Here is a 12,495-nt window from a genome sequence, read left to right as displayed (position 1 = left end):
CATCCTTCAAACAAGGCCACCTCTGCCCCCCTCACAGAGATGTGCAGCCTAAGACCAGAGTCATGCTTTCAAAACAAGTGCTACCAACGCCTCATCAGCTTTGCCAACGCTCCCACTGTGAGAGGCAGCCATTGTAGAGACTTCCTGAAGTGCCAACAAAATCCCCAAGGCCATCGTGCCAGCCACCAACAGCGACAGTGTTGCTGGAAGTTCGTATGAGGTGCAAGCCAATGAGCTCAGCTTTGTGGGTGCTGGGAGCCACCACAAAACATCTTTCAATTTTGCCAGCTCTCGTTTTGAAATCACATGATCCTACTACCCCATCCCCTAGAAACCAAGAAATAGCAGGTGAAAGCTGTCAAAGCCACGTATTCAGACCAATCAGGAGACAAGCCAGTCTGACTAGGGGAGAGCGACCTCATTTGCAGATTCTTTTGCAAAGGATGGGGGTGGGGGAGGGCTGGGCAAGAAAAGGGGGCAGGGTAGGGAGCTAAACAATCCCTGTCTTCTACCTCAAATTATTACCCACCTTCCTCAGAATATTTATGGAGCACTGAACTGCAGAAGGAAAAAGAGGGGGGTGCAAAAAAGGCAAAGAAAACTTAAGACTGTAAATGTGACTATACAAAAATCCCCAAGAGGATGACCTATGAAACTAAGCTCCCTGCAACAAGGGCTGACTATGCAGCTGCTTTTCTAACTTGCCTAACAGTCCAAGATAAATAGAGCAGGCTCACAGAAGCCCACCAACTTCCAGGAAAATGGAACCAAAGTCCTCTTGACTCATGACAAGCCACATACCCCTGAAATAAATCCCTAAGTGAAATCCATACGGGTCTGCTCTGGAAATCATCCTGGCTGACAGCAACGAATGCCCCCTCCTCCAAACAGCTGCCAGTCTGCAGAGGAAAAAGCTGCTCAAAATAAAGCAATTGGAAGAACCTCCCATAAGCCTCGGTTCCAAAAGTGTTCCAACTCAAGCAGTCGCTGTAGCCCACATGCAAACCCTATGGTGCCCTTAAACCACGTGTGCAGTTCCTCTAGTTCCACCAGCGTGGCTCCTGCTCCCCCCACAAACCCCAGAGCTGAGAGAGCCCCACACCTCCCCCCCGCCCATCCCTCACAAGAAATCGTGCTTTGCCGGTGGTATTCACAATTAGGATCAAACAAAATCGATGCAGCCCCAAAGAAAAATAAACAGTATGCCTCCTCAAAAACCACATGCCCGGAATAAAATATCCAATATTCAGTGCAAAATCTTTTTTCCTTGGCAAAGGAGAAACCAGGGAACCAGCCTATATTTGGGAAAAATCCCACATACCAGGGTATTATCTGGGAACTTAGGTCCCTTAAAAACCCAAGTATTATGGTTGAACGCACCCATGTGGAAGTCTAAACTTCAAAGGCTTGGTTTCCACCCTTGGGAAAATAGGTTTTTAAGCAGTTACTCAACCATTATCATTTGGCAATTCAACATTGTCATCTACTTCCTCAGTGGCATTTATCATGAGTGCTGTGCCTTGATTCCTCAGCTGAAATTTCTAGATGCCACGTATGTGCAGAACACGTCAGAAGGAAGTGATATAACTGGTTGCTCTCTCTCTCATTCCCTTTTTAGAACCTGCTTTATTCACTCAGAATTCAAAAAGCCAGAGGCACTATAAAGTATGCCCATTTGCCTTTCAAGAGGCCCCAACTAAACTAGCAAGGGAAGTCTCGAGGCTGGAAAACAGGAGAGGATTATATAGGAGCACAAATCAGAAGCTGAAAGGGAAGGAGGCACGGATAACAAGGGCCAGGGAGAGAAGATTCCTATAAGATACTTCAGTGAATCTGTCTCCAAAGCTAAGGTTTAAAAGAACTGTATCAAGTTTCCTCATTTTCCAACATAGCCAATGAATGATCTGAAAAACAGTATGCACTCTATGAGGTGTCTCGGTTGGGTATTTTTCCTGCATCCATAAAAACAAGCTGTAATAGCTTATGAAATTCATTGGTTGAGAAGGGAAACGCTAAGGTCCATAGTCAATCAAATGGGCTTAGCCCCAAACGGTAGTAAATGCATCTGAACTGCAACACTCCAGAATCTCTCAGCAGCGCTGTAAAAGGTAGATCAACAGACTGCTCCAATGAACTGGAACAGGTTAGCTCTAATTGCCCCTTACTCATGTGGTTCCTCTAGTTTCTTCAGCCACCTCATCACAAAAGCGCTTTTTATACATACACACGTGCTCTCAATTAATATCTGAGCACAGGAAACGAAACATCAGGTTGCCATGCCCACCCGACACATTCGGCAGTTACATTCCACCCCAGCTTCTGTTTTCAAAGACCCTCTCTCTCACCTTTAACCCTGATATCAATGGAAAGATCAGGTACCATTCACAAATCCCACAACACCTAGTTCTTCACAGGAGCTGGAAAGCAGACCAAGGGCCAGACAACCCCCCAAGGGAAAATCTGGAAAAACAATTAAAGCCATCTGCTGGCCCCAAATGAGGAGCAGGAAGACAAAGTTCAATTCAACAAGAATGACAGTTTCTTGACTACTCCAGCTGGGGGAAGTGCTAGATCCTACGGATCCCAAAGGCTCCCCTGATCTCACAGTCTAGGTGGGGGTGGAGGGGCAGACAGCTGAACAAATGTTCATCTAAAAGTCCTAAACAGAGCTCTGGACGTGATGTTTTGGAAAGCAGCAAGAATGTGGGAAGGATGGGAGTAGAGATGAAAGGCATCCAGGAGGAATCAGTATCCCAACTTATTCTTGAAGACTGAGGCTTACAAATGAGAGAGAGACGTGAGGCAGCAATTTCAGGCAGAATGGAAACAAAAGCACAGAGGTATGAACGAGCCTGGGCAGCACAGCATACTCAGGAAGCTACAAGTCCCTCGCCATGGATTTGGAGGTGACTGTAGAAAGAAGCTAGAAAGGCAGGCACAGTCTGGCCAAAAGGACCTGGTAGGCCAAACAAGAGAATGGACTTTACCCACAATTCAAAGATGAGCTATCAAATGATTTTAAGCTCTTTTAGATGCAATGACTCTGTTAGTAGTCAGGAAGGTGGTGGGTCTGAAGAGTTTGGAAAGAGACCACAAGAGATAAAACATATCCCAGCTCAATTTCCACAAATGAAAAGCAGAACAAAACACGCCACCTATCTGATGCAACACATTTAACCAACAAACCTTATAAAATTTGGAGCAAAACGACATTTTCACCACTCCTGCATCCCATGTACCACCAAAACAGCGCCTCTGTCACCCACACTCCCAGGAGAGATCCCAACAGCTTCCTGAAATGTCCACAAGCTCAATGCAGGGACTGTGATACTTCAGGAGTCCTTTTAGCCCTTAGCAAAAAAAATGACTGTCCCCTCTTCCTCTTATTGGATACCACCATGAGCAGGTCCATTCACCTCCTTCACGTGAATGTCAAACCATCTGGATTTCCTGGTTTAACACACTGCTCGGTTCAGGTAGCTCCCAACTCGCACTTAATCAGAAGCACATTAACCATTCCGTGCTGATGGTGCAGGAAGCAGGAACTCGTTGAGTGCTGTGTAGCAGGTTATGAGGGAGGCAAGAAATAAACATTTACTGCTGGGTTCCATGATGGGAACTTTAAATAATCTCAGTTTCTCATTACAGCAGCTCATTAGCATATGCAGTAATTCCCCTCAGCTCACAGATGTGTAAACAGGAGCTCAGATGTTAAATATCTTATCAAAGGTCATTCAGTTGGTTGGTAAGTGGAGGAACCAGAATTCAAATCCCAATATGAGAAATTCTAAATAGTGTTCCTTTCACTACATCATACGTCACGTATGCACGGGTAACAAACGAGATATTAAGGTTGGTAACAATGATAAAAATACCTCCCCTTTAAAAATTGAGAGGGGATGCACATCATAAAGTCTCGGGTGAAGGGATCACTCACAGAAGACACAACTGGGTGATGACAACTGGAATCCTGAGCATTAGTGACCAAAAACTGTTCAGACTCAAATAATCAAAGCAATCTGACTATACTCCAGAGAAAAACATGAAATCCTCCACAAACTTCCCCACAGGGTCCCTAAGACAACATCTGAAAACACTCAGGGCTGACTGCTCGTTCCTGCATGCTCTCTCTCTTAAGTGATTTCCCAAACTACTTTACCACCCAAATGACAGAAATATGTCCAGGATTCACATGGCAGTTCTGATCCGATTTGCCCCAATCCTGGCTCAAGCAGCTTTGCACTACCCTCCTTAACTAGATCAGCGCTAGCCAATGGGTTTATTCAAGCTGATCTGTGATGGATTAGATAATGAAACCTTAGCCATGTAAGCTGCCTGCTTGTACTGGGCTGTAGGGGAGAATAGGAAACTCAATACTCCTAGGGGCCACCTAAAACACCACATGCACTCGCCATCCCTCCTCCATCTGCTTGCTCACACTCCAATTACTGCCATTTCCTTTCCATCATCTAGTGGTTCTTCCCTCCTGTCTTTGAAGGAAGTGCACATTTGCACTAGAAAAGGACATTTACTATGCTTTACAAATGTATATCAAAAAACAATTCAAACAAGTCCACTCACTAAAATGACCAACTTTATTGTTTCCACAAATTGTTAAAGCCTGATATCAAACTGACGGCCTGAGAGATGTGAAACCAGAGATTCACTAGCAACATTCTTGTTTACACCAAGTAGTACATTGAATTTCTTTCCCAGCCCTGTAATCTTGAGGCCTGTCTGCACCAGTCTGCTTTACATCAAAATGAAAGTTAAATCTCTAGTTAGCTTCTGTTGTGTTCACATGTCAGTGTGATAGAAAAAAAAAGGACAAGGTGGCTAGAAAAATGGGAGAGGAAGGAGGAGACAAATTCAACTCAGGCTAATCTCTTGAGTCGCCATGAAGAACTCTACTTTGAATTCAGATTTTTTTCCTTCTCAAAGACCCTCCCAGTTTTACAATCAAGCCTTCCTTGTGAGGCTTGAAAAAAATTAGTAATTTTTACATGATTGTGTCTCAGTTTCTCTAACTACAATACTTGCCACTCTGGTAGTATTATGGGCTGAATGCCTGTGTCTTCTTCCCCCATCAACCACCCCCCACCACCGCCACCCACCCCAAACTAATATGTTGAAGCCCTAACTCACAATGTGATGCTATTTAGAGGTAGGGCCATTGGGAAGTGATTAGGTCATGAGGGAGGGACCCCTATGATGGGATTAGGACCCTTATAAGAAGAGGAAGGGATCTCTCTTCATGTGTCCACTAGTATACATGGAGAAAAGGCCATGTGAGCACACAGCAAGAAGACAGCTGTCTGCAAGCTGGGAAGAGAGCCCTCACCAGACACCAAGTCTGCCAGCACCTTGATCTGGGACTTCCAGCCTCCAGAACTGTGAGAAACAAACTTTTGTCTATGGCATTCTGTTAGGGTGCCTGAGCAGACTTAGACTTGCAGAAGTGAAAAACTCAATAATTTTAGTGAGATACTGTTCACGAAATCACTTGGAAGGAAAGCACATCATTTTTATAACTACTCAAATGCTAGCACCACGTTCAGTTTCAGTACCAAACACTCGAAGTCCAAAGAGACATCCACTTAGGAGGAAAGAAAGCCAGAAACAAGCAAACGGGAAGATAAGCTACTTCAAGAAATACAGTATCTACACAGCAATTACCGGCTACCTGGAAGCCCCTCCCCAAGACCAGAAAGTCTTCCTGCTACTAGTGGCTGATTCACCACTAACATGAACAACCTCTGAACTCCCTTAGCTGCACTGGATTTATGACTCTATGGTCAGAAGAGGTTAGCTAGCCATGTAATAATCACATTCTAACATTTCACTACCACAAAGAATTTTGCTGAAAACTATAAATAATAATTAAGGTGCACCTTGCCTTACGAAGCAGCTAAGTTCCTAGAAAGTTGCACAGAAATTGAATTTTTGCTCATCAAATTGTTTACATTCGCTAGAAGAGCTGACCCAAAGAATTTCCCAGCGTGTTTCGTAAAGCCCAGGTTTCCACATATATCAGACTTGCTTAAAGGGAAACAAACCTCCAATATAAAACTCACTTAACTTTCTACCAGGTTAGAGTACAGTATTTCCAATTACCTTCTTTAACAACTACCTACATTTCTCAAGTGTTTCAGTGCTTCAGTTTCTAGGTTGAATGTGTCTCTTCCCTCCTACTCTACAGTTCAGGGTTCTCTAATTCTAAACTGTTTTCCAGGGCTGTGCCGACTCCTCCATTATCCACATAAAGCTTCTGGATACTGGCCTTGAAAGGAGTGACCCTTCCTCTCACCCCCTAGCATCCTTTCTTAGCATAAGGATTATAGCACAAGCATCACAGACTCTCTCGTGTCCCCAGTGCTCCACTTTGGGAAGTAATGATTTATCCCAAAAGCTTAAGGGGCTGTAACTCAACGGGGTTCAGCTTTGGAATCTGCAGCTTAGAGCCATAGCTCCATTTAGTCTGTAGTCTTGGGAAATTAACCCCAGTAAATGACTTCTGTAAAAAAGAGTTACTCCTTTGACACTCAAAAGATTGGGGAATTTCCTGAAAGTACTCTCACCCCGCAAATTTCATGATTCTTCTTCTATCCCTTAATTATTTAAAAAAGGTAAAATTTCAACTTCAACTTAACAGGCATTGAGCACTTACTATGTACCCAAAACTGTGAGGTATTATAAAGGGTAAACACAAAGAAAATACAATTCCCGTCTTCTAGAAGCTTACAGTAGTACTCGGGAAACAAGAATAAAACAATGAAGGGACAACACAAGACGATGCATAATTAAGCATCCACACAACAGGAGGCAGGGGAGGGCCTGACTGGTGAGAACTAAGCTGTCAGGAAAGGCTTCCCAGAAGGAGCTATGACCTTCAAGAAACTCCATTTGTGTTAAGATAAGAAAAAGGCACGTGCTTTAAGACAAACCCGTACACCAAAAAGCAAGAGACTCTAGATTTTTTAAACGTATATTTACATGGGCCTATAGACATGTCTGTATCACTGATACCATTTCCTAAAACTGCCTCGCCCTGCTCATTCTCCTCCAGCCACAATGGGCTCTTGTTCTCCACCACATCAAGTGCACTTCTCTCTCAATGTCTCTGCACCCACTGTTCCTGTCTGGACACTCTTCCCTCAAATACCTGACTGGCCCATTTCCTCAGGTCATCCAAAGGTCATCTATCACAGAGGTCCGCCCTAACCATCCTCCTCACCACTCTCTGTCCCTTTCCCTGCTTTATTTTTCTTCTTAGCACTTATAACCACCTAATAATAGTTGATTTCTTTACTGTCTGTCTCTTTCAATTAGAAAATTAGTTCCATGAGACCAGAGTCTTTGTTTTGTCTACTACCATATTTCCTAGGCTAAAAAACAGGGCCTGGCACTTAGCAGCTGCTCAATAAACATCAGTTAAACGAATATTAAATATCCTATCATTATCATCAGAATGATAGGAAGTTCCTAAAGATGAAGTTTACCTAGGCTTAAGTCTTACCTTTTCATAAACATTATTTTTCCTTTCCTCCGATTATACCTCAAATTTCAGTCTCCCCATAAAACCTTCCTTGACCATTTTGGCAAGAATGATCGTCTCTTTCTTCTGGCCCCAGTGGCACAAATCCTCTGCATATTTTGGCTCTAAATTCTACAATGCCTTGTGACATGCATCTATCCTGTGGTACCTCTACTCCCGTTCCTCTGGAACTTTCAAAAAAATTCATATATAAATGATATACATACATACATATAAATGATACACATACATACACACACACACTTTTTTCTTTTTTTTAACTTTTCATCCATTTTGGCTCCCCAACTAGAATGCAGACACCAAGTACCTTAAGGTCAGGGAACCTGACATATTTTTTAGAGGTAACTTGGAAATTGTCCTGTACAAACATTGTATTTTACAGCTAAGGAAACAGAGGCCCCCAAAGAAGGGGTTTTCCCAGAACTATACAGGTCGTTGAAGGCAGGGGGCTAAATCAATGATGATCTGAATACCTGTGCGACGTGGTGTACTGGAACTACAACAATGAGAATGCACACAGTGAAAAATAAATAAAGACCCACAAATACACAGAGTGAGAAAGGATTCTCCACAGGGTAGTTCTAAGTTGCCCATTTGTACCCCAAGGACCTAATCCACTGCTTCCTCTGCCTGCTCCAAAGTCCCTATACACTCACCGCTCCCCTTCCAAATACTACTATCCTTGGCCAGGCAACCAGCAAATAATGGGCCCCAGGAGGAAAGGTGGGGAAGGCAGAGGGAGTCTCACTATTAACCATGACTGACAGACACAGATATATGCACACATCAAGCAGAACATGCTCACCAGCACTCAGACAATCTTCTCTTCATCTCCCAATGTTAATCCACCTCACCTGAAGTCTCCCCATACTCCTCTCTATTTTTCCCCATGGCCCTGAGCTTTTAACTTCTCACAAGCCCTCAGCCTGAGGGAGTTCAAATGGAGAACAAAAGCAGGCAAACGAAACAAAAGAATTCAAAAATAAACACCAAGAGGGTCACTTTACCCAAGTCAACACAACTAATAGGGTGGCCTCTGCAAGGGAGACCAAGAAGCACACAGCAAACACGCCAGCCTTAAATGCAGCTCCGTCTCTAACACAGGAAGTCAGACAGAGCCTTGAAAAGCAGAGAGAGCAGAGCACAGGAAGTCTTTTAGCACTGTAGAGATTTCCAAGAGTGCTGTAATGGAGAGAGCACAGGAATAGGAATTAGAAGACTAGGCTTCTAGCTCTAGCTTCACTACCAGCTACCCAGGTGGCCCTAGGCAAGTCACTAGTCTGCTCTGGATTTCTGATTTCCAATCTATACAATGAGGTGGTTAAAATATTTTGGAACTTGAATAAAAAAGATGAAAACTATTGACTTTCTCCCACCAAAGAGTACCCATAAACTATTTTGCATAAGAATCTTCCAAGTCTATCCAGGTTAAGAACCCCAGTCAAAGATGATGTCTCTGGTCCCTTCTGTCTCTAACATTCTATGATTCTAAGAGACTTTGGCAGATGTCTAAACGATTGCTGGTAGGTAAGCCCCACCGTTTCATAGCAAGTATTTTCTGAACAGAGACTAAATCCTAAAGCCTAGGAAGGTTTCACGCTCTTCCTCCAACTACCAAGTCAACTGACATGTCACTACATGAGCAGTCCCTATCCAAATCAACCAGCTTCTCCTTGAGTCCACAACTCAGAATCCAGTCTTCTAACAGCCCTATAAATTTTCTTTTATACCCCAGGACATTAAAGAAAGAGTCAGTCCCCCAGCTATGCAAAATGCAACTGGCCAAGTACAGGAGGGGCAGGTCCTATGTCTCCAGACTCACCAGCACACTCCACAAAGTTAATGAGCTTGAGCACCACGGTGTCCCCACAGCACTTCCCAACTCCTGGTACTTCTCACACTCCTCGTGTAACTGATTTAACCCACAATCTAAGCCACATCCCCTTTGGGCTCTCCAGGAGTTTTCTCGCTTTTCACTCCCCTCCTTTCATATATGCCGCTCCCCTTCTCCATCCCAGCTCTGTGTCCGAGGGCTGCCAAAAGGGTACTCCCTCTTTTGAGAAGGTTTCCCACCATGTCCCCCCGTCCTCGACTGGGTCTCCGGCTCTCTGGACAACAGCTCCAGGATCTCTCGGCTTCCACTCCACCCCAAGGAACTGAGGAAGGATTTGAAGAAATGGAATCCATCTCCAGCACGTTCGAGTTCCTCCCAACACCTATTCCTGCGACCTGCCCCCTCGTCCCCTCACGGATCAGGACCCTCCGGAGCACACCAGGCTCCTCCCGCCCACTTCACCTCCAAGGCCGGGGCTCGCCCCACCTTCCCAAGCAGGCCCCAACCGGCCCCCTCCCACCTCCAGGCCGGGACCCGGGCAGCCCTCCCCCCGCCCCCGAGCGCGGGAGCCCCGCGCCGCCCCCGCGGCCCCCCCGCCGCACCCCCGCGGTTACCGGGCACCCGCCCCACGCGGTCACCTGCATCCCGCCGCCGTCGGCCGCCGCCTCCTCCGTGCGCGGCCGCTTGCTCAGGCCAGGCTCGGCTCCGTCTCCCCCTCCGGGCACCGGCAGCTCCAGCTCCGACTCCCGCTTCATCCCCCGGGCAGCGGCGCCGGGCCCGAGCTGAGGCGGCTGCTGCGGCTGGGCGCCTTCCGCCATCCGCCCGCGCCCCCCTCGCCTCCGGGAGCCGGGCGACCCGCGACAGGCCACCTCCCCCTGGGCCTCAGCCCCGACTGTCGCGACAGGCGGGCGCGCGCCTGCCCCCGCCCCCGCGTGCGTGCGTGCGTGCGCGCGCGCGCGGGCCCAGCGCCCACCTCGGCGGCGGCCGGCGGTCGCCGCTGGTCGCTCGCTGGCCGGCTCTCCGGCGCTCGGCCGCCGGCGGGTCGCGACGGGCACTCGCTCGCAACCCCACGCGCACACCCGACCCCCGGCCCGGCCCGGCCCGCCGCGCACCCCGCCTTCGCGCACTCACGGAGCTGGCCCGCCGGCCTGCACTCACTCCCTCACACTGGCCCTCGCCACACGCCGGGCAGAGGGAGGAAGGGGGCGGTCCGGGCTCCCCAGGCGTGGGGAGGGGTGTTTATTTGGGGGAAGGAGGGGCTCGAGGCCGGAACGAGCTGACTGGCCGGGATCCTCCGACCCGCCACTGTGGCAGCACCGAAGGCGGGGAGAGAGAAAGAAGGAGGGAGGGCCCGGGATCTGGGACTCCAGCCCGCGCGGGAGGCCGAGGCTGCTGGGGAGAGGGGGGCGGCGGCGGCCGAGTTCGCGGAGGGGGCGGGGCCAGCGCCCCTCGGCTATCTCCGGCTCCTCCGCTCCAGGAGCCCGAGGGAGGCCGGGAAGAGGTCGGGAGAGTTCGGGAATCTCCGGCGCGGGCGAGGGATTGTCCTGGAGGCACCGTGCCGGTGGAGTTCCAGGGTGGAGGGGGCGGAGTCTGTGTCACTAAGGGCGGGGCCACAGCCCAGAAAGGGCGGAGCTTGAGAGGCCCCAGGGCCGCGTAGCAACTCCCTCTGGCGGGACTCGCTGTGCAGAGTTGTGCCTAGATGCCATGATCTTTGTTTTATCGATGGTGAACCCAAACCTTGGTTAAGTCCTGCAGATAAAAACTGGCAGATCCAGATCTCAGGAAACCAGATCATATTCTCTCTCTGCACCTTGCTGCCTAACACTTTATTGCATATCAACTTCGTACAATTAGATTTGTGCAGTAGCTTCTCTCTCCTACCAGACTGTAAGGACTAAGACAGCATCTACTTTCTCTGGGTTCCATGTTGCACCCTGACATTGTACATGCACACTGATGTTGGATGAACGACCTGGATTCTGCTAACTAGCTTAAACCAGTTGCTTCAGCTCTTTGGATCCCTCTTCCATCATTTGCAAAATGAGGAGATGGTTTAGATCAGTGATTTGAAACCAGGGACGATTTTGCCCCTTCCCCTCTCCCCCAGGATATTTGTCAACATCTGGAGATATTTTTGGTTGTTACACTTGGGATGGGGTGGAGGTGGGGATGCTGCTGGTAGATAGAGATCAGGAATGACCCGAAATGTTGTCAACAGCCTTCAATGAACAAGACAGTTCCCACAACAGTTATCCAGCCCAAAATGTCAATAGTACTAAGGTTGAGAAACCCTGGGTTAGATGATTTCTAAGGTCATTTCCAGATTGGTCTATGATTTGCCCTTTGTACTTGGGTTTAACCCAAGTTAAAAGTTAGTGCTGGAACACTACAGTGATGAAGATTCCTGCTCTGGAGTCAGACCAACCCAGGTTTGAATCCAGGCTTTACCACCTACTGCCCATGTGATGTTGAACCACTGATGACTTAAGAATTTCTATATTGAAGGGGATTAGGGCCTGCAGACTGATTTCAGGGGAAGACTGGAGGGCTTGTCTTAAAGCTGAGTTTTCATAGCAGGTACATTGTTTTAACTAGACTGTGTTATAGGCCAATAAAAATAGGCAAGTTTTAGCTCTGCCAGTTACAAGTCATGGTGCCTTGTGAAAGCTACTTAGCCTTTCTATGCCTCAGTTTCTTTGTCTGAAAACTGGGATAATTATAGTACCTTCCTGAAAGGATTATTGTGAAGGTTTAAATGAGTCATCACACATTAAGAACTTTAAACAGATTGGCCTATGGGAAGCACTCCATAAATGATAAGAATATATCACTATCATCGGTTTTTAAAATTACATAAGGTGGCTTTGTGAGGCTGCCAGAGATTAAGCTGGGCAGACAAAACTCCACAAGTCAACCCGTAGTACAACCACTGTTGGGCAAATCAAGTATTTTTACCAAGCTTTCAATTCCTTGTTTGTGAGATGAGAATAATAGTCACATTGTTGTTCTAAGGATTAAAGGAGACAAAATAAAGCACTTACCATAGCACCTAACATATAGTAACTGCTTAGTAAGTGGTAAATATTTATCATCTGATTTGTTTAGT

General features: G+C 47.2%; 1 protein-coding gene across 12 annotated transcripts in view; it reads right to left on the bottom strand.

The window, feature by feature from the left end:
* RBFOX2 (RNA binding fox-1 homolog 2) overlaps positions 1–10,772 on the bottom strand; it is a 264,949-nt gene extending 254,177 nt beyond the window's left edge. For 4 of the 12 annotated variants that reach the window (XR_009054807.1, XM_057742945.1, XM_057742942.1 and 1 more), the window contains exon 1: positions 10,028–10,765. Coding sequence is in view for 11 of the 12 variants with exons in the window: in XM_057742945.1 (XP_057598928.1) it covers positions 10,028–10,207 (180 nt within the window). In the remaining variant the exon portion in view is untranslated. Of the gene's footprint in view, positions 1–10,027 lie in introns of all 12 variants that reach the window. The other 8 variants (XM_057742949.1, XM_057742956.1, XM_057742947.1 and 5 more) reach the window with 8 other exon arrangements.
* Positions 10,773–12,495: the final 1,723 nt, after the last annotated feature.

The sequence above is a fragment of the Hippopotamus amphibius genome, chromosome 7 (assembly GCF_030028045.1).
Source record: "Hippopotamus amphibius kiboko isolate mHipAmp2 chromosome 7, mHipAmp2.hap2, whole genome shotgun sequence".
Lineage (NCBI taxonomy): Eukaryota > Metazoa > Chordata > Mammalia > Artiodactyla > Hippopotamidae > Hippopotamus > Hippopotamus amphibius.
This window is presented reverse-complemented; position numbering and strand designations above follow the sequence as displayed.